Raw genomic sequence first — 19,278 nt, forward strand, 5'->3', positions numbered from 1 at the left:
TGTGTGTGTGTGTGTTATAAGAGTTTCATTCCTTGTTCCTTTGTAACCTCCATTTGCTCTACAGGCTCAGTTGTTAGAAGCTAAGAAGCAGCTGGAGACCCAAAACACACTGCAGCAGAAGACCAGGGAGCTGCTGCGTAGCTCTGAACAGCAGGTGGCAGCACTGAAAGCCCAGCTGGCCTCTGCTACCTCCTCTGAGGCTACCACCACCTCCAGCACCACCACCACGCCAGTTACCAGGGCCGTAGGCCTCCGAGCACCGTTGAGAGGTAAGTTATTATGGCCGTACAAAGGGTTAATGTACCTGTATACTCAAAGTCAGCTGTAAAACAATAGTAATGTCTCCCACAGTGCGCTCTCCAGTCCCAGCAGCCTCCCAGCTACCCAGCCAATCAGAGCAGGAGCTCTCAGAGGTGAAAGGTCTCCTGCACAGTGTTGAGGAGAAAAAGAGTGAATTAGAGGAGCAGCTGAAGAGTGCTAATGCCTCTGTAGAGCAGTATAGATCCGTGGTGCTGACTCTGGAAGACAGTCTAGAGAAAGAGAAGGAGGTACCGCTCCTAAATACTACTAAATACTGTACTTCCTTGCTCTGTGCACCTTTTAACATACTCTCATACTGACCTTTCTTCATGCTTTAGCTACGTTCTCCTCTGGAGGTTCGTCTGAAAGAGTCGGAAGAGGTGCAGAAGCAGCTGGAGAAGAAGATTTTAGAGTTGGAGAAAATGAAGCAGCAAGAGCAAGAGGAAAGAAGAAAGGCTGTGGGTGCAGTGGAGAAACAAGTGAGTTATAATTTAACATGTGTTCTGATTAGAGATGGACCGATCCGATATTACGTATCGGTATCGGTCCGATACTGACCTAAATTACTGGATCGGATATCGGAGAAAAATAAAAAATGTAATCCGATCCATTAAATATCACGAAAGCACCTCACAAAACTTGCAACACGCCGTAACTCACCTCAGAACGTTAGCAGTCGGAGCAGTATGCATCACGTGATAGAGCGGCTGTGGCATGCGGGACCTGTCGGTGGTCTGGATAGCATTTGGAGCTTCGCTAGCAACCCGGCATTTCATCTCCGACAAAGTTATCCCCGAGAGAAGTAAAGCAAGTGTGTAAGTCCATCTCTGAATGTTTGTAAAGCATTCCTGCGTTAAGCTTAACAAGCGACTGCCTCTCCGGCTGCTACTTCAATGGTGAAACTGCTTAACGATCAGCTGATCGGCTTTTCTGTCGCAGTCCGTGTCTCTAGTTTGCTTTTGGCCCACTTTGCACCAGAAAGAGGAAACCAGCGGCTGAACAACAGCAGCACGTTTAAGCTTGATCAGCTGTTGTTAGAATGTATTTAATATTACTTTCTACTCAAGGATCTTTTTCTACGTAGCTGACGGCTGGTAACTGTGCAGGGCCGGATCTAGCAAAGTTTAGCCAGGGGGGCCGATAGGGCATTAACAGGGAAAAGGGGGCACAAAGACATACTTTTCTTTCTTATTCTCATTTAAAATGTCGAGCTTTTAATAAATAATTATCTGACACCCAAAGTTTTAATTTGATGTAAAATGAATAGAAGTCAATTACTGTATATAGTAACTATTAAATCTAATATATATACCCTAGTAAGTTATAGTACTTTTTCCTTTGGGAAGGTACCATCTGTGCAGTCTGCAATTTTGTTGAAGAAAGATGTTGAATCTATTTAATATTTCTTGAAAAATAATTGATTTCTGTGCATTTTTTTTCACACTGCATCAAATTAAGGTTGATTACGTCGATTAAGCATCATGAGGTGGAGCGTGAGGGGTGGTTTCCTATTTTTTATTTATTTATTTTTGTTGTTGCTGGGAGTTGGAACCCTATTAGTTAGGTTGCTTAATATTTATGCTAAGTACTCTTTAAAATACCAGAATAGGGAGGATGGTGTAGGTTTAAGTTTATTAGATTGATCAGTATTGCTGAACTATGAAATATTTTTTTTTGCATACAGGTATAACAGAATAGCTTTAGTGTAGTTGTTGTTTTAAACTTGAGTATGAACTTATACAAAATGCAGCAAGATATTTAAAAAACAGTTTTGTTGATTAAAAAACACTATATCGGATTCATATCGGTATCGGCAGATATCCAAATTTATGATATCGGTATCGGACATAAAAAAGTGGTATCGTGCCATCTCTAGTTCTGATACAAGCACACGTTTACTTAGTGCTGTGGTCATAAGTTTGCATATATACACTTATCAGGGATAAATGTTATAGTAATTTAGACTTTTACTGATCTCTTAGAATAGAGTGGAACAATTGAACAGCATACATCTGTAATGACTTTAAAAACAAGTGCCTGTGTGGGCAGCTGCAAAGTTGAGCTTGAAAGTGTTAATTTTGGACTAGGGGGTTCTTTCTTGGATGTCACCCACTCAGTCCACGGCTACATTAAACTTGCTTCAATGTGGACCGTGACAGTGGTGTTTCAGCAGTTTCCGGGCTTGAGCCTTGGAGGTTCTTGTGTTAGTTTGCCATGGTCTGGAAAAAGACACACTGAATAACTTGAATTTGAACAAAATTTGGAATCTACATTTGTTTAGAAATTGCTCCACTAAACCTTCCCGACTTGTGTAAATCTATAATTTCTTAGATCTTTGCTGAATTTCTGGCACTTTCCCATTGTTGTATATTGGTCAATCTAATTTTCATTTCAGACAAATACATTTTTATGCTGGCAAAGAAAAACTAGCAGTTAGAGTCAATCATGATGACCAATGAGAAGTAAATAGGCTTTGACTGTGTCAAGTTAAAATACATTGTAGAACCTTTGTAAAACATTTAAGTCAGTGTTTGTATATTTGAGCCTGTGTGTATAATTTTTGTCCCTGTGTTGATTTCTTTTACATCATTACGGCTGTATGCCAAATTTACCATCACATTCACACCCATGATGTCAACTTCTGACCACAGCTGTAAATGTTGACTCGATGTCGACTTCAAGATTCTACCATACGTACAATACAAAGGCAACAAGAAACGTGAAAAAATAAGCCAGGCAGTCACAAACTATTTGCACATTTGTATATAAGGTGCTTTTCAAAAATGCTTTAACAGAGCATCAGCTATTTCTACTCTCATGGCAATGATCATTAACTGGCAGCCACATGATTAATTGTGTATGCCATTGTCACTAGGAAAGTAAGCCCTGAAGATGGCTTAATTCAGGTTTTTCTACTAATCCCTATACCGTGTGTTTTATCGTCTGCATCCCAAATCAGTACCCAACTGAGGACCCACTTGGTGTAGGAATGGGTAATATGGCCCAAACACGATATTTCAGAGTATTACCACGATAGCGATAAATTTGCCAAAATACAGAAAAAATTGGTTGTTATTCATTTGACAAAATAAATGTAACACATTGACTTGAAATATTCTATGAAAACTACCTTAAAAAGTGCAATAACTTTAAGAAGTATAAAACTAATTTCTCCCCCTGCTCTTTGCCTCAGACTGAGGTAAGGCTGTCATACTACTTGACTATAAATCTGTGGTTAGTACATAGTAATTCACAGATAACAATGAGTCTGGGAGTGCCGTCTTGAAATCATATCATATCTTTTGGCAAACAAATGGTGACAGTTTGGGTAATATCGTCTATGTCCAGGTGAATAGAATCAACCTTTTGGGATTTACTTACCTGGATCATTGAGAATGCATCAAGTCATGCAACTGGCGAGAGACTTGGTGATGCCATGCTGAACTAGCTTACTTTGTTTTAGTTTGTAGCATTAGCTGCAGAGCTTTCCTCCCAGGCTTTCAGACATTCCTGATACAGGCTTGGGTGCTGATGCTTAAGAAGGTGAAATAAGTTAGAGATATTTCCCCCCTTCGACATTACAGGCTTTTTGCACTGGTCTGTTGTGTATATGCTGGTTTGTATCTAAAATAATTCCACACCACTAAAGTAGCTGCTCTTTTGGGAATTGAATCTCCAGCAGTAACGCTTCCAGCCATGTTTGCCTTCACCATCACAACTTTAATAACTTTGTGCTGCATGACCCACGTGAGCATAATTATTATGAATGATATGACAAATTAGTCACCAACAATTATTTGTTTTTAAAATGCAAATTATAGAATAAGCTCAATTGTTCAGGCACATATAGATCCACGGACAACTTGATAATGCAATGACCGTAATCTCCTATACTCTCTTTGTACAGGTGTGTGAGCTGCAACGCAGTCTGAAGGCCAGTCGGGTAGAGCAACAGGAGGCTCTGGAGAGGGCAGCTGCTGCTGTAACTCTGGAGCAGAAGGCTGTGCAGGACAGCCTGCTGCAGGTACACACACGTGCATTGATTAATATACTTGGTTTCTACTGTACTCCTACCAGTTTTTACCCTTCAGCCGTAAAAAGGTGGTGGGGTATTGTCATCACCCCACCACCAACTCATAAACAAGGCAACGTACATCTTGGATTAGCTTGAATCTCAGTGACCTTGACCTAATTTTCAGAAATTCTTGTGAATTTCATAACTCAAAAAAGAAGTTATCTAGATTTTCAAATTGATAACATAGGTGCATCTACTGAAATTCTTGAAGGAGTTTGAGGTCAAGGTCACTGAGATTCAAGTACAGAGTAAGTTTTCCAAAACTCTTGTGGACTTTATAACTTGACAACAAGGTGATGTAGGATTTTGAAAATGATATCATAAGTGTGTCTACTAGGAGGCTGAGGGGTAACGCTGGTGGTTGCCAGTATTTTCTTTTTAATTTTTGCCTACAGTAAGAAAACCACACTTGACATGCAACTGAAGGTCCCTCCCCTTCTCTTCTCCTGTCAGACTAAGCTAGCTGGAGAGGCACAGGCTAAGTATGAGCGGGAGCTAATGCTTCATGCTGCTGATGTGGAGGCTCTACAGGAACTGAAGAAAAAATTCCAACAAGGAGCAGCACAAAAGATGGAGTTAGAGGAGGAATTGAAGAAGACCACCTCCCTCCTGCAGGAGAAAACTGCAGCCTGGAGTACAGCAGAGAAAAAGCTGAAGGTAGAACAACAACCCAATAATCTTAATCGGGCAAGCTAACATCCCTCTTTTCACACAGGTCTGAATAACTGTTTGAGATATATAAAGTTGAACAAACCACATTATGAATCTTAGTTTAAGAAAATTAAAATGTAATTAGAAGACTGTTTGTGAATGATCGTAACAGTCCTTACTATGACTGTCATTCAGGAGGATCTGTCAAATCAGAGCCGTCACTGTGAGGAGTTGGGAAAGCAGAATTCCCTCCTGCATGAACAAATGGATGAAATAGCTGCTAAGAGCCGCCAGCTGCAACAACAACAGCAGCAACCGCAGCAGCTTGACTTGTCATTCAGTGAGGAAGGAAAGACCACTGAGCAAATACTAGAAATACTCAGGTACTGTAACACGAGCTGGTTGATCAGTGTTTGTGTTATTGTGTATTGAAAGTATTGAAATAGCTGACACTGCAGTTTATTTTATAATAGAGTATGTAAACATCGTTACCTCTGAAGCACCTTATGATGAAATGAAATTCTAATAATTCTTTCATTATAAATCTTTTACTTGTTCAAAGTAGAACTGAGTGTAAAATGTGCGTTTGCGGTGCAGGTTTGTGCGGCGGGAAAAGGATATCGCTATAGCGCAATGTGAGGCGTCTGACGGAGAGGCTCTTCGTTACAAACAGCAAGTGGAACACCAAGAGAGAGAATTAAAGGAACTACAAGAAACCCTAAATGCTGAGAGGGAGAAGATGCAGGTATGAGTTGGGGGAGTGTTTGATCTGTTTTACCTTTGATCAAATAACATATCTTGATCCATGCTCAATCATCCAGGTAAGTAAATCCCAAGAAGTCACTTGGATGAGTGATGAGATGTTTCTCCCATTGAAAACGCTACGTCCAGATGAACAGAATCAACCTTTTGGGATCAAATAACGTAGTCAATTAAAAGCTGGTGTATATAGTGTGGTGACTGTAGATTAGTTAGATTAGTGAAGCTGTGACACCAATATAGTGGGAGGTCCTGGTTTTTGTTGCCGTAAGAGTCACCTCTTGCCTCACTTGAAACACCATAATGCTGTAACTTTAGCCGAGTAAATGTAAATAATATCAGTTTGCTCAAAAAACAAAACAAGTTATTTTTGGAGGAAAAAGAGGCCTTGATTAATATTTGAGAATCTACTACAGAATGAAGAGCTTCATTATACTTTGTAAAACTTTACTTCCACAAATTTGTTACTATGCAACTTCTTGAACACTGTGAGGTTGATAGTCAGTTCAGAAACTTGTATTGTAAGTACAGAGCGTCCGTACCAGATTTAGCAAGAAAGAGTGTTTTTTTGTTTTTTGTTTTTAAAAATAAGCAGCAAGTAGGATGCTAGTGTGACTTTTAAATGTGCAAAGGACATAATAGAGAATACTGTTTGTTACTTCTCTGTATATGTTTCTTCCTCTATGTCAGGCTACAGCAAAAACTCTAGTGCAGCAGGAAGAGCAGCTAAAGAAGATGGAGACTATCAGTGCTCTTCGAGAAACCAACAAGATGCTCAAAATGGACCGAGATAAACTGGAGCAAGAACTGCAGCAAGCTCAGGCTAAAGTGAGTTTGCACTGCACTGCATGTCACCATTTGTCTTCATGTTTGTCTTGGCCAGTTCCATCTTCTTTTTTTCTAACTGTAACCTTTCTCTCCAAGAGCTTTAACTGACAAAATAACTTATCTTCAATGCATAATATTTTCAAAAAAAAAAGATTGAACGTTACAATCTGCAATAATAAACAGCTGAAGAGAAATGGCTCTGCTACTGGAAACAAGTTCAAATAACGTACCCCCCTTTACCTGACATACTTCACCTTAAGCAGTTGCAGCAAATTTCTATAACAAAATGTTGTGGAGTCAGTTACAATACAGATCGTCACTACAGCATACCTGGAAGCCTACTGCAACTACTCTTGTGTACAGTATATACCACGTTGGTTACTTTTTGTGCTGCTGCAATATTATCAGGCAGTTCTATTTATATCCGTCAATAAGAGGCAAGAAGCCGCTGCTATGTTCTCCTAAACAATAGATGCCACCGCTCGAGCATTATCACAACATAAGCACTTGTATAGGAAGGGAGGAAGTCAAAACCAGAAGAAATGACTTTTTTCCCCCCACAAAGTTACAAGTTTTCAAACTGTAGCAATATCGCACTGTAATTGTATATATCTCTAAGCTTCTGTACTGGAATGTCATTAAAATGGCAGTAAAAAACCAACACGATCGTATACTTGTGTCTTCAACCGAGCTTTGCAAAGTGCCAAGTTACAGAAATCAAAAGGTGCACATCAGCTGAAGTGATACAAATACAGAGAGTCTGGTGTCAAACATGCAGCAAGCTTTAAAACGCCCAACATTGTGTCTCACCAGATCACAAAACTCCAGTCAGACATCAGCCCTCTGCATCACTCTCTGTCTGTGCTGTCAGAGAAGAATGGCTCCCTGCAGGCTGACAAGAGGCTGTTGGAGGAAGACTTTAAACGATTAAAAGCAAAAAATCAGGTAATGCCACTCTGTGGAGGAGGTTGAGTACATGTGTAAATGCTTTTTTTCTCTCTCTCTCATTTCTGCAACATAGTGGCTCCATAGTGTAGTAGTTTATACATTCAGTCAGCAAGCAAAAGATTTAGAAGATTTGTGATTTTGATTTTTACAGCAACTGATCAGCCAACAGAAAGACGGTGATGTTGAGGAGAGACAGAAACTCACCACGGAGAGAGAGGCTCAACAGAAGCGCATCACACAGCTGGCTGAGGAGACAGCCAAGCTGAAGGCTGAGCTGGCCAGGTAGAGCAACACACACAGGCTTACACCTGTTAAATACACTAACGCCACAAAGGTGAACTGAACGGTACTTTCCCAACTCTAGTTTCTTTTGTGTGGTTTGTACCAGACTTTTGCAGTTTTGCTGCCTAAGTGATCGGAACCTAATTTCCAGCAACTCAGTAGAAAATTGATCAATGCATCCAAAAAAATAACCTTACACAGATGATTATGTGTGAATCAGATCCAGTGCGAGTGGAAATTCAGCTCAGTCGCAGCTACATGGCCTCAGAGAGTCTGTTGCCCGCCTGACGTCCGAAAGAGACTCTCTGAAGAAAGACCTGGAAACAAAAAACAATGACATTGTGGAGAAGAACAAGACCATAACCCAGGTGAAGAAGATTGGACGACGCTATAAAACCCAGTACGAGGAGCTCAAAGCCCAGCATGACAAGGTGCGGCGATAGGTTTGTGGAAACGGTTTGGACCCATTGACCGTGGAGAACAACTGCAATGGGGATTTATGTTTGTCTTTTCCAGCTGGTCAGTGAAACAGCTACTAAAGCAGGAAGCGAGGTGGCTCCAAACCAGGAGGTACAGCAGGAGTTGAATAAAGCTCAGGAGCAGCTCAGCAAGACCCAGGAGGAGCTGAGTGCCCTGAAAGGAGAAGTGCAGAAAAAACAGGAGGAGGTGAGCAAAGTTAAACATGACCAGCGCAAGTCTTTATTTTTTTTCCCAACTTAATTTTTTATCATATTTACCAAAAAATTAAAAAAGGCTCATGGAGGGATTTAAGATATTTGGAACAAAAAAGTTCTGCTCTATGCATCTAGATCAATTCCTATCCAGTTAATCAGCAGTCCACCCAAATAACTTTGATACTTAATGATTGAAGTCAATTCAGAGCAAAAAATATCTCCTAGTTTTATTTATCACACATAATTATGTGTGATATTTATGTGTATTGAGATACACAGAGATGCAATAGTGGTTCTGTTTCTTTTAGTTTAATTGTCAGTTTTTCACCAGGCCCAGAAGTCCCTGCAGGAGCTGGAAAGAGCCCAGAAGGAAAACCAGCAGCTCAAGGAAAAGGTCCAGGAGGTCCAAAACCAGCTGACACAGGTACGGTTTGACAAAGTTAGGTGAAACTGCCTGCAAGTCTTTATTCACAGATGGGAAAAATGAACACCATATTCAGATAGCTGCTAGCTCAGATAGCGTGTAGATTCATCATGCCATTGGCTCTGTCATGTCTTTGATCCTACAGCTCCAGTCCCAGCTGTCCCAGACCCAGACTCAACTGCAGCAGAATCAGAACCAACTAACCCAAAATCAGAAAGAGCTTCAACAAGCTAAGAGTCACACCCAGCAGGTGAGAATTCTTGCAGGAACAGGGATTTTACCTATTTGCTAGATTTGTGGTTGACCTTTTATTTATTTGGACTATTGGTCTAAAGACTGTTAATGCACATGAGCTCCATCACCAGATCTAAAAGAATCCCAGCCAGTATCTGAGAATAGGCCTACAGTAACCACATTACCTGCTTCATTTTTTCTTAAAGGTGCAGAACCAGTTAAAAACAGCTCAGTCTCAAGCTCAAGCCCGTCAGAACCAGATTCAGCAGCTCCAAAGGGAGCTTCAGCAGGCTAAAGAAACCCTTCAGCAGAACCTCACCAGTCAGAAAGAGCTTCAGCAGACCCACCAAACCAGCCAACAGAGCCACGACCAGGAAATCTCTAGCCTCAAGACTGCTCTGAGCCAAGCAGAGAGTAAGGTGAGCAACAATTATTAACAATGTGAGGTCATGTGATGATGTGATGACCCCCCAACTCTGTGATGTCAAAGAGTTATCTTTTTTTTTTCTGGTGCTGATATGCACCAAAACTATTTTTGACAAAACAAATTCTTTGCACATTTCACATCTTCATGTAATATTTGTGTAAATATTGTCCTAGTATGATAAAAGGCTCAGTTTACATCACAACAGTTTACTTCTGCAGTCTGACAGCTTGGTGATGAGCCTTCTTCTTTTAACAGTATGTAGTATTTTTGTCATATTTGCAGTAAACTAACAAGTAGTTTCTGTATCTGTGCTTACCTCCTAACAGGTGACTGAGCTTCAAGGCCAGTTGGAGAGCTTGCAGAAGGTTAGGAAAGAGATCAACATCATTCAATCAATTTTCAGTGGATTAGTAATGCCAGTCATATCCCCTTGTATTTTTACCTCTGTTATGTGATCGTCTTCAATCAAAAACAACGTGGTTTTCCGTTTGTGCTAAACAGATCAAGTTGCAGGAAGACTGAATCTGACAAATTGTTAAAGTAGTGAGTGAAGGTTGTGTTGGTGTGGCCAAAAAGGGTAGAGCAACAAACATAAAAACCAGACTTTGACTTTGACTGTAGTTGAAACCAATAGTAAATACAGGATTATTTGGTTTACACTTAACAACTGTCAGTCAGAGTTTGGTTACAACAACTACTTGGTTATTTGTGAGAAAAGGTTCTAGTTTGTGTTAAAGTAGACTTCACAATGTTATTTTAAAAAGGCCTTTCTACCAGACAGACCTGAAGGGAAACCTTTGCCATGAGCAGTCTTTTTTCCCCAAGTGGCAAAGTGATGACACTGAATACTCGAACAGTTTGTTTGTTTTTTGCTTTTTTACTGTAATCGTCTAAACACTAACCAAGCAAGTAGTCAATTTGAGGAAGAAGACTATATTAGGAACTATGAGTTGTTAATTAATGTCCTCTTCTTTCCTTTAAAATGTTATTTAACATAATACTTTTTTCTCAGTGAAATTTGGAGAAAAAGATTTAGGCAATTTAAATGTCTTGCATAAAATGGTATTTTAATCTTTTTGGCACGTTTACCTCCCCTTCAGACGGTTGTTGAGCGTGAAGCAGACATAAAACATCTGAAGGAGCAGCTAACTGAAGCCAAACAAGCTAATGAAGCAAGCCGAACCGCACAGGCCAGCCAAAACCAGAGTTCCCAGTCTGTCCACTCAAGTGATGCTACCGCAGCTGCTGAGGCAAACCAGGCACAACAAGAGGAGCTTGCAAAACTCAGACAGGAGGTATCTGAGAATCCTACATACTCCAAACTACATTCAAGTCCAACTGTCGTTCGATTTCCCTCCATAATCGTTTAATGCAAGCACAGTCTCTTATGTTGAATTTTATGCACTAAATTAAAATTAGATGTTGTGAAAGCAGTTTTTTTTTTTTTTAATGAATGTTTTCGCTAGCTATCCGAGAGCAAAATCAGAGAGGAGCAGCTCAAACAGCAGATGGCCGACAAAGAGGAAAAAACTAAGAAGGCCTTCCTGGGAGCCAAGACCAAAATCAACCAGCTAAACAGTGAGCTCAGAAAAACACTATAATATGAAAATCTGCTGACAAATATCACCAAACAAACAAGCAAATATGCTTAGCGTGACTAAAATTTGTGACTTGCTTCCTTTACCTTCAGGTGCTAAAGAGCAGCTCAGTCAGGAGGTAGAAGAACTGAAGCAGAGTAAAGAGGAGCTGGAGGTGAGAATGAATGCCCTCAAATCTCAGTATGAAGGACGACTTCTTCGGCTGGACAGAGAGCTTAGGGAACGGAGAGAGACACAAACGCACTCTGACACCAGAGAAGAAACACAGGACCAGAGTGGAGCTAAGGTACAGGATGGACTTGAAGGCACACATTACATAGAGCATGTTTTGAAAAAACTCACCCTTTTCTTGTTATAATTGTCTAAAGGTATGCTAAAACTCAGATTTGTTATTTTAATGTGCATGCATGTTTGTATGTCGCAAAATTAAGAAGAAAGCCAAAGTGGTATAAGAAAACCTTCTTTACAAGCTAAGATGAAAATATTACAGAAGCAAAGTGTGACTGACTGTGCTAGACCAACACCAGAAATAGAGCCTTTATTATGGATAACATAACCCATCATTTTGTGTTATTACAATAGTATTTCTATGAATATTTAAATATTTTATTTTTCAAAATGTTCCAAAATTCAAATGTGAAACCTTGTTTGTCTTAAAATTGAGGTTTTAACAATACAGATATTTTACAAATGGTTATATTTTTAAAATTACAAATTGTATGCTTTAAGTATTTGCAAATTTCTCAAAATATCGTTTTAAAAATACTCTGGAAACAATATTTTACAACTTTGAGAAAGTGTTTTGTTTTTTTTCCCCCCGAGGAATTGAATAATTTTTTGTCTAAATTGCAACAGTAAAAAAAAAAACGCATTTTTTCCTGTAATTAGTTTGCTTTGGCTTTGCTAAATTTATTTCCATCATGTGATTGTGGTAATGATCAAGAACACACCTGTTTGTCCTTAGATGGGTGATCAGACGAGGTCTGCAGACCAGAGACAGATATCGTTGAAGAGTCCTGCACAAGACAGAGGAAGGTAAACTATAAATTGCTCTGAATGATTGTAAACGTTTCATACAATGTCAAGTCAGTGGACGTAATGAGGCTGTAGTTTGATGAACTTAAAAACCACATTACAAAGACGCCAGTATGAACTCTCAAAGCCTGAAAGAGAGCTTTTCTAAATGTAGAACAGACACAACAAATCGCTTTTCTCCATCAGTTCCACTCTGTCTGAGCCTCCAACTGCCAACATCCGACCCACCCCAAGTACTCCATCTCCTAGCAACAAGCCAAGTCCCTCTCCTGGCAGCAAGGCCACGCCTCGAGCCAGCATCCGTCCTTTGGTTACCCTGGCAACTGTCCCTGTCCCAACACCTATGGCCACAGTAATGCCGACCACACAGACTGAAAGCCAAGAGGGTAAGAACAAGAAGGCCATCCATTCAACAATTTTCTTCTAGAAGAAGACAACTGAAATAAAAGTAGATCTCTGTTGGAGATGCGCTTTGAGATTTTGAAGCAGTATGTGTCAGTATATGTCAAAGTGAAATGTGTTTCTCCTAGCAGTGCTGATGAATACATCAGCCTCTGTGCACTCTACCAGCTCCAGTATGGTGAATGCACCCACCTCCATATCTCAGCCAAGCAGCACTCAGGCCACAGCGTTTGTTCAGCCCACTCAGCAGCAGGCAGCCAGTCAGGATGCAGGGCCCAGCGTGGAGGCAGAGCGGCCATCTACATCCTCATCCCCCTCCTCTCTGAGTGTAACAGGTCAGAAAGAGAAGCCTGAAACTTTACTCACAAAACACCTCAACAGTAAAAAAAACTAAATATAGTACTGAAAATGTTGATGGTCAGATTCTTAACTGAGGTCCTGGTGTGTTTTTGTGATGCCACTAAAGCATCTTCAAAGCGAAGCAGAGATGATGATGATGATGATGATGAGGAAGAAGAAAGCAGACCCGAGAGCTCACACACACCTCCAACCACCAAAAAGCTACGCCTCAAAGCAACAGCAGCAATGCAGGTAAACACAAAAACCCAGAAACTAGAAATAGAAGTGCTGTCATTCTTAAACTGTTAGTTCTAGGGTATCTTATGTTGTGTGAATGCTGATTAAAGACAGACCTGTTCCAGGCCACTTGAGTTTTGCAAACTGATGAAAGTCTGGGAATTTTAACTGATGTCACGAAGAAAAGTCCAGAGCTTCCTATTCGATATCTGCAGTAGGAGCCATTTTAATCTGTTGTGTCAAAACCTCAAAAGCTTGGCACGACATTATCAGTTGTTTTGTTGTCTGTGTGTGTTTAATAAATGTAAGTCAAACTATGGCCCTTGGTGTGTTTCAGGTGGAAGGTGATGAGGAGATGGAAGGAGAGCTCAGAGATGAAGAACGGCAGGATTCACCAGATGATAATCAGGTCTGTTGTCAAGTCAACTCTTCTGGTTCAAGTAAATGTTGGTTGTCATATGACCATAGAACTTAAAGTTAGTCGTTAGCTGATAGCTAGTTATCTCTGCTGATTTCTAAATGCAGAGATGCTTTTGAAAGCAGCTACTTTACCTGATTTTCCAGCTCTAGCCAATGAAAAGGCTGCTTCTGGATAGTTTCTTCAGAAACACAGTATTCAGGCCTTTGGTTCATCTTTCCACTGCCAAGTTACATTTAAGATTTCAGATGTACAGCATGGTGAACAATTCACAATTATAAACCGTATTTCTGAAATGGGTGACTAAAAGCTGTCTTGTGTAAGTTGTAACATGCAGTGGGTGTGATTTACATCTATTCTGCACATCTTGTTCAAAATCGGGTATGCAGAGGATATTTACCTTAAACACTTGCATGATGCTATGATGTTGGAATATAAAGCGCACATTAAAAAATAAAAAGGCTCACACAACTGAAATGTCTTGTCAGATTGTTTGCATATGAACACAAACAGGCCTGCAAAGGTGTGTGATAAGACCTGATTTTTATGTTTGGGATGTAGGAGCTCCCAGAACAGAGCTTCCCAGTCTTATCGGGGGACGACAAGGAAAGTGAGGAAGAGGGCGTGTCCCAGTCCGTTCCCACTGACCTGATGTCCTCCCAGGGCTCTGCCATCATCCGAGATGTGATTGTGATCGACACCGACAGCGAGAGCCGCGAGAGTAAAGATGGAGAGGAGAAGGAGGAGGAGGAAGAGGAGGAAGAAGAAGATGATGAGGTGCTGCTGCTTTTCACTACCATTTTTGAGTTTTAATCTAATGGCAGGTGTTAATTTCTAACTTTGTCTGTTAGTATAAAGAGGATGAGGATGATGATGAAGATGACAATGATGCTGCTGACAGCGGAATGAGAGCGGGAGAGGAAAGTAACGAGGACAGCGGAGAGGCCGAAGAGCAGAGGCGGGAGGAACTGACAGAAGGCACTAACACTGAGGAGAGTGTGTGTGGAGCACCCTCAGGCTCACAGCACCCCAGTGAGCCAACAGCCAGTGGTGAGCACCAAGGCCAGCTTACATCTCATTTCATGGTCAAAGGAGCTTGCAAAGAAAAGCGTCTGGACTTCTTTAAGTTACTTGAAGACGTTTCACCTCTCATCCGAGAAGCTTCTTCAGTTCTAAGGTCAAATCGTGGAGAGTCCCAGATATAAACCTAGTGGGAGTAACCCCCCACAGAGGGACAAAAGGACCCCCTGATGATCCTCTAATCGCCTGAGCCAAGGTGTGAAACTGGGTGTGGGTCCCAATCAGCCAGAGTTTCGGGTGAGTTCATTGTGAAACCTGGCCCCACCTTATCATGCGAATTCCTGAGATCAGATGGCCCAGGATGTGAGTGGGCGTTAAGGTGTCTGGGGAGGGAACTCAAAACTGGATTATAGATGGATTATAGATTATAGATCTACATTGGAGAGACCAAACAGCCACTTCACAAGCGCATGGCACAACACAGAAGAGCCACCTCCACAGGACAAGACTCAGCAGTCCATCTGCATCTTAAGGATAAAGGACTCTCTTTCGAGGATGCCAATGTTCACATTTTGGACAGAGAGGACAGATGGTTTGAAAGAGGAGTGAAAGAAGCCATCTATGTCCACTGTGAGCGACCATCTTTGAACAGAGGCGGGGGTTTATGACACCAACTCTCTGCCATCTATAATCCAGTTTTGAGTTCCCTCCCCAGACGCCTTAATGCCCACTCACATCCTGGGCCATCTGACCTCAGGAATTCGCATGATAAGGTGGGGCCAGGTTTCACAATGAACACACCCGAAACTCTGGCTGATTGGGACCCACACCCAGTTTCACACCTTGGCTCAGGCGATTAGAGGATCATCAGGGGGTCCTTTTGTCCCTCTGTGGGGGGTTTCTCCCACTAGGTTTATATCTGGGACTCTCCACCATTTGACCTTAGAACTGAAGAAGCTTCTCGGATGAGAGGTGAAACGTGTGCAAGCAACTTAAAGAAGTCCAGACGCTTTTCTTTGCAAGCTCCTTTGACTACGATGACCTGGATGACTGAGAACCTTCACAGACATCTCATTTCATGCATGCTTCTCTCAAAATCGCAACCTGACACACTCATCTCTTCCAGGTGAAGGCAGCGGTGATGCCCCATCAGAGTCCGACCACCCTAGAGACCCTTTACACCTTCCTCCAACCTCTGCCCCCTCACCTTCCTCATCCTCCCTCACACCCCGGATGCCACACACACGAAGGCCCCCACACCCACTCCCACCTCGCCTCTACATCCAGCCTCCTGCTCCTGAGCTGGGTCCCCCACAAACACAGGTGATAACCTAACAGACATTTCTTTTTTTTATTGTTGTTCCATTCAAAATATATGTTTTGGATTTGGAGTGAGCTTACTTATCATGAACAGGAGGCAGGTTTGTTATCCACATCGGCTAAATGAGTGATGCAGTTTAATTAAGAGTTTAGTAGAAAGATGCCAAAAGCGTTTTGTTTAGATTCATCTGGGAGTTTTAAGCAAGTCAAATTAATACATATACTGTCCAGTTATTTGGTGTTATATAAAGCCACCTGAAATCACAATGCCAATCAGCAAAGACTGATTAATAATACCGATCAATAGTGAATGGTAAAATCATTACATGGAAATATAAGAGGAGAAGAAAGCAGCACTCTGACAGTAATGGTGTCTGTGTGTGAATCAGAGACAGGCCTCTCAGCTGCGCAGACCATCGTCAGGACGTGGACCTCAGCTGACTCCTGGAATAGGCAGTATGGTAAGAGATGTGTGTTGTGAACTTTGACCATATTATTCAGTTTCTGTGGATCAGCTAGCCTAAATGTGCCTGTTTGTTGTCAGCAGCCTTTCTTTGATGATGATGACAGAATGGTTCCCAGTACTCCCACTCTGGTTGTTCCACATCGTACTGATGGTTTTGCTGAGGCTATACAGTAAGAGAGAGAGAGAGACAGACACACACACACACACACACACCTGGCTCATAATGTCTTCCATCATGGCTGATGTTTGTAGATCGCTGTATAAGATTCTGTATATTATCCTGGAACTTTATTTATTTATTTATTTATTTTAAAGAGGATTAAGTTTCAGAGAGGCAAATCTAGTGAATATAGTGGTTGAAAGGTGACTTTTGTGTTTGTATGGAAGAAACTCTCATTGCTTTCAATGCACTGTGGGCTGGAACACAATAAGCTCAGGTTGTTCGGCCTCCGATGCCTCAAGATGTTAAAGTAAGGAAACTATTTCAAAATATTTCAGTTGAGCTCTGGATGATACTTTACTGTGACAGAGAAGCTCAAAGTGCAAGTCATAAAGGGACTACTTTATAGAGTCAGAAGTGGTCTAGAGTTTGGTCAATAAGTTGATCTTTGAGAGGAGATGGGACAAATATAAATTGATTCAAGGCTGGTTCCCAGAACCTGTTGATTAGGCCTCATATTTTAATTCAATGGACACAATATTAGGATCCCTATGTTTTCTGAAAGCAAAATAAAGAATAATCTAGTTTAGGGCAAAAGACCAACTTCACACAATCTACTGTTTTTAAGGTATGAGTCAGTGTGATAGTCCATCACGCACTAAAGATTCCCATACTTTACTCCACTGCTTCACTTTAACTTTCCTTCACCCCGTTATTTTGTGTCTTAACTGGACTGTTTCTAGACATAGTGGTATCATAAGATCTCAGACTCATTATAGATTTATTAACTCAGGGATTTTTGAGGTGAGATTTTCATGGAGACAGAACAGACAGTGGTCTGCTGCTCCCTGTGTAGAGAAACCTGTCAGTTACAGTGTCCGTATTTCCAGCAACCAGGTAAATAAGTTAAAAGCAATTTAACCTTTTAGAGGGGAAAACTGCAACCTGGTACAAAACTAGTTTAAAATGGCAGAGAGAAGTGATTTCCTTTTAGAAAAGCATTCAAGTGGCCAATTTTAGCACTTTTGTAGGGGATTTTTTTTCTTTCTCTAATTGCAGCAACTAATTCTAGAAGGAAGCTGCAGATGAAACATGTGTTCTTGAGTGAAACATGCAGAGAAGGCAAAGGAGACTACAAATGTGGGCTGCTGAAAAGATGCATTTTAACACGTGTTTAAGCAGATGTTTTTGATCTCCAGCTCACCTCAGGTAGCAGGTCTGTCCACCAGATTCAGGTTTGGACCCCCTGAAGATCTGCTGCCACAGACTTCAGCCTCACACTCTGACCTGGGACAGCTGGCTTCTCAAGGAGGTACTGCACAAACGCTTAATTGTAACTTGTGCATGCAGTCTGATACTCGAGTTAAAACATTCATTTTTTTGTGTCAAACTAAATCTGTATGTAGGTCTCGGTATGTATGAATCTCCTCTGTTTCTGGCTGCTCATGATGAAGATGGAGGAGGAAGGAGTGTCCCCACCACACCTTTACAAGTGGCTGCACCAGGTGAGAAAAACGCACAAACCCCGAAGACGAGATTTCCTCAGTCGGCGCTGTCCAGCTCTTGGGCTCAAAAGCTCAGTATTCCCTGTGTCTCTGTTTCATCAGTGACAGTCTTCACTGAATCCCTGCCCTCAGACAGCAGTGACAACATGGCGTCCCAGTCAGTTCCCATGGTAACTGCCTCTACTGGAATGGCTGCTGCTACAGATGATGGAGATGAGGTGTTCATGGAGCAGGAAGTGGAGGGGTGAGCTTTTAAGTTTTCAGTTTTCATTTATGTAGGATTTACTGTCAAATTATTTTTTTGGACTCATAAAAATCTAAAAAAGAAGCTTCTCACATGGTGTTAAAATAGATTTGTGAGAGAAATGTTGACTTTTATTTTAAACCTGACACCGCTGGAAGTTTTCTCTGATTGTGGATGTGTTTCCAGCCCTGGAATTGAGTCTACCCTGGAGAGTCAGACAGACATGGAATCAGCAGGACAGCAAAGCGATGATGCGTCACTGCCATCTACCAGCCAAGACCCTGGTAATGTATTCTGTTTACTGACCGATAGATGTCAAAGCAACCATATCCTGTGCAAAGTTGTTATAAAGGTGAAAACTGTCCTCAATTAATGTACTTTTAATGCTGTAAAATTGGACATTTGAACATTGGGAATCTATGAGGACCAGCCTGAAGCTTCGAAAGCGAATCAGAGGAACTGCAGTTTTTTGAGTTTGCGCTGCCTTCATTTTTCAGCCCAGTGCATTGTGTCTGTTTCCATGCTTAGTCCATATATAATCCATGGTGCAGACTTATAGAACCTTTAAACCCCAACAACACTTATTAGCAGTCCTTTTTTTTTTTCTCCTGTCAATTTAATTAAATGTTTAATATATTAGCTCATTAGTCTGAAAGGGAATTCCATTATTTTGCTAATGAAAGACGTTGAAAAGCACTCGTCAGCTAAAGCTTTCATATGTGCACAAACTCTTGTGTGATGTTTTTTATTTCCCTTCTTTGATTACAGACACAAGCAATATGACGCAGCGTCACACAGTGGCCAGTCAGCCTCTGGTGAGCAGCCTGTCAAGCACAGGACCTCGAGGAGTGAGACTAATCAGCCGCAGAGGTAAGGTGTCAAAGCTTTAAAGGACTATCCTTCTGGGATGGTTGTTAACCTCTGCCTGTGAG

The 19,278-nt window shown here is 41.3% G+C and overlaps 1 protein-coding gene across 6 annotated transcripts in view; it reads left to right on the forward strand.

Annotated features, from left to right (window-relative positions):
* LOC147331937 (nucleoprotein TPR-like) overlaps positions 1–19,278 on the forward strand; it is a 34,417-nt gene that overhangs the window by 14,678 nt on the left and 461 nt on the right. For 2 of the 6 annotated variants that reach the window (XM_086288275.1, XM_086288280.1), the window contains 34 exons: positions 65–269; positions 352–548; positions 639–779; positions 4,208–4,324; positions 4,829–5,032; positions 5,222–5,409; positions 5,624–5,771; positions 6,476–6,613; positions 7,427–7,558; positions 7,713–7,843; positions 8,064–8,274; positions 8,360–8,509; positions 8,849–8,941; positions 9,087–9,191; positions 9,382–9,594; positions 9,929–9,967; positions 10,703–10,897; positions 11,069–11,180; positions 11,293–11,486; positions 12,165–12,235; positions 12,422–12,621; positions 12,766–12,972; positions 13,104–13,228; positions 13,551–13,622; positions 14,193–14,408; positions 14,483–14,681; positions 15,778–15,974; positions 16,361–16,432; positions 16,516–16,607; positions 17,797–17,909; positions 18,004–18,102; positions 18,205–18,346; positions 18,533–18,630; positions 19,115–19,216. In XM_086288275.1, coding sequence (XP_086144401.1) covers positions 65–269; positions 352–548; positions 639–779; positions 4,208–4,324; positions 4,829–5,032; positions 5,222–5,409; positions 5,624–5,771; positions 6,476–6,613; positions 7,427–7,558; positions 7,713–7,843; positions 8,064–8,274; positions 8,360–8,509; positions 8,849–8,941; positions 9,087–9,191; positions 9,382–9,594; positions 9,929–9,967; positions 10,703–10,897; positions 11,069–11,180; positions 11,293–11,486; positions 12,165–12,235; positions 12,422–12,621; positions 12,766–12,972; positions 13,104–13,228; positions 13,551–13,622; positions 14,193–14,408; positions 14,483–14,681; positions 15,778–15,974; positions 16,361–16,432; positions 16,516–16,607; positions 17,797–17,909; positions 18,004–18,102; positions 18,205–18,346; positions 18,533–18,630; positions 19,115–19,216 — 4,918 coding nt within the window. The remainder of the gene's footprint in view (positions 1–64; positions 270–351; positions 549–638; positions 780–4,207; positions 4,325–4,828; positions 5,033–5,221; positions 5,410–5,623; positions 5,772–6,475; positions 6,614–7,426; positions 7,559–7,712; positions 7,844–8,063; positions 8,275–8,359; positions 8,510–8,848; positions 8,942–9,086; positions 9,192–9,381; positions 9,595–9,928; positions 9,968–10,702; positions 10,898–11,068; positions 11,181–11,292; positions 11,487–12,164; positions 12,236–12,421; positions 12,622–12,765; positions 12,973–13,103; positions 13,229–13,550; positions 13,623–14,192; positions 14,409–14,482; positions 14,682–15,777; positions 15,975–16,360; positions 16,433–16,515; positions 16,608–17,796; positions 17,910–18,003; positions 18,103–18,204; positions 18,347–18,532; positions 18,631–19,114; positions 19,217–19,278) is intronic. The other 4 variants (XM_086288279.1, XM_086288276.1, XM_086288277.1 and 1 more) reach the window with 4 other exon arrangements.

The sequence above is a fragment of the Aulonocara sp. 'chitande type north' Nkhata Bay genome, linkage group LG4 (genome assembly GCF_057382095.1).
Source record: "Aulonocara sp. 'chitande type north' Nkhata Bay isolate Kocher_YH1m ecotype deep benthic linkage group LG4, A_spYH_male_GT1.1, whole genome shotgun sequence".
Taxonomy (NCBI): Eukaryota; Metazoa; Chordata; class Actinopteri; order Cichliformes; family Cichlidae; genus Aulonocara; species Aulonocara sp. 'chitande type north' Nkhata Bay.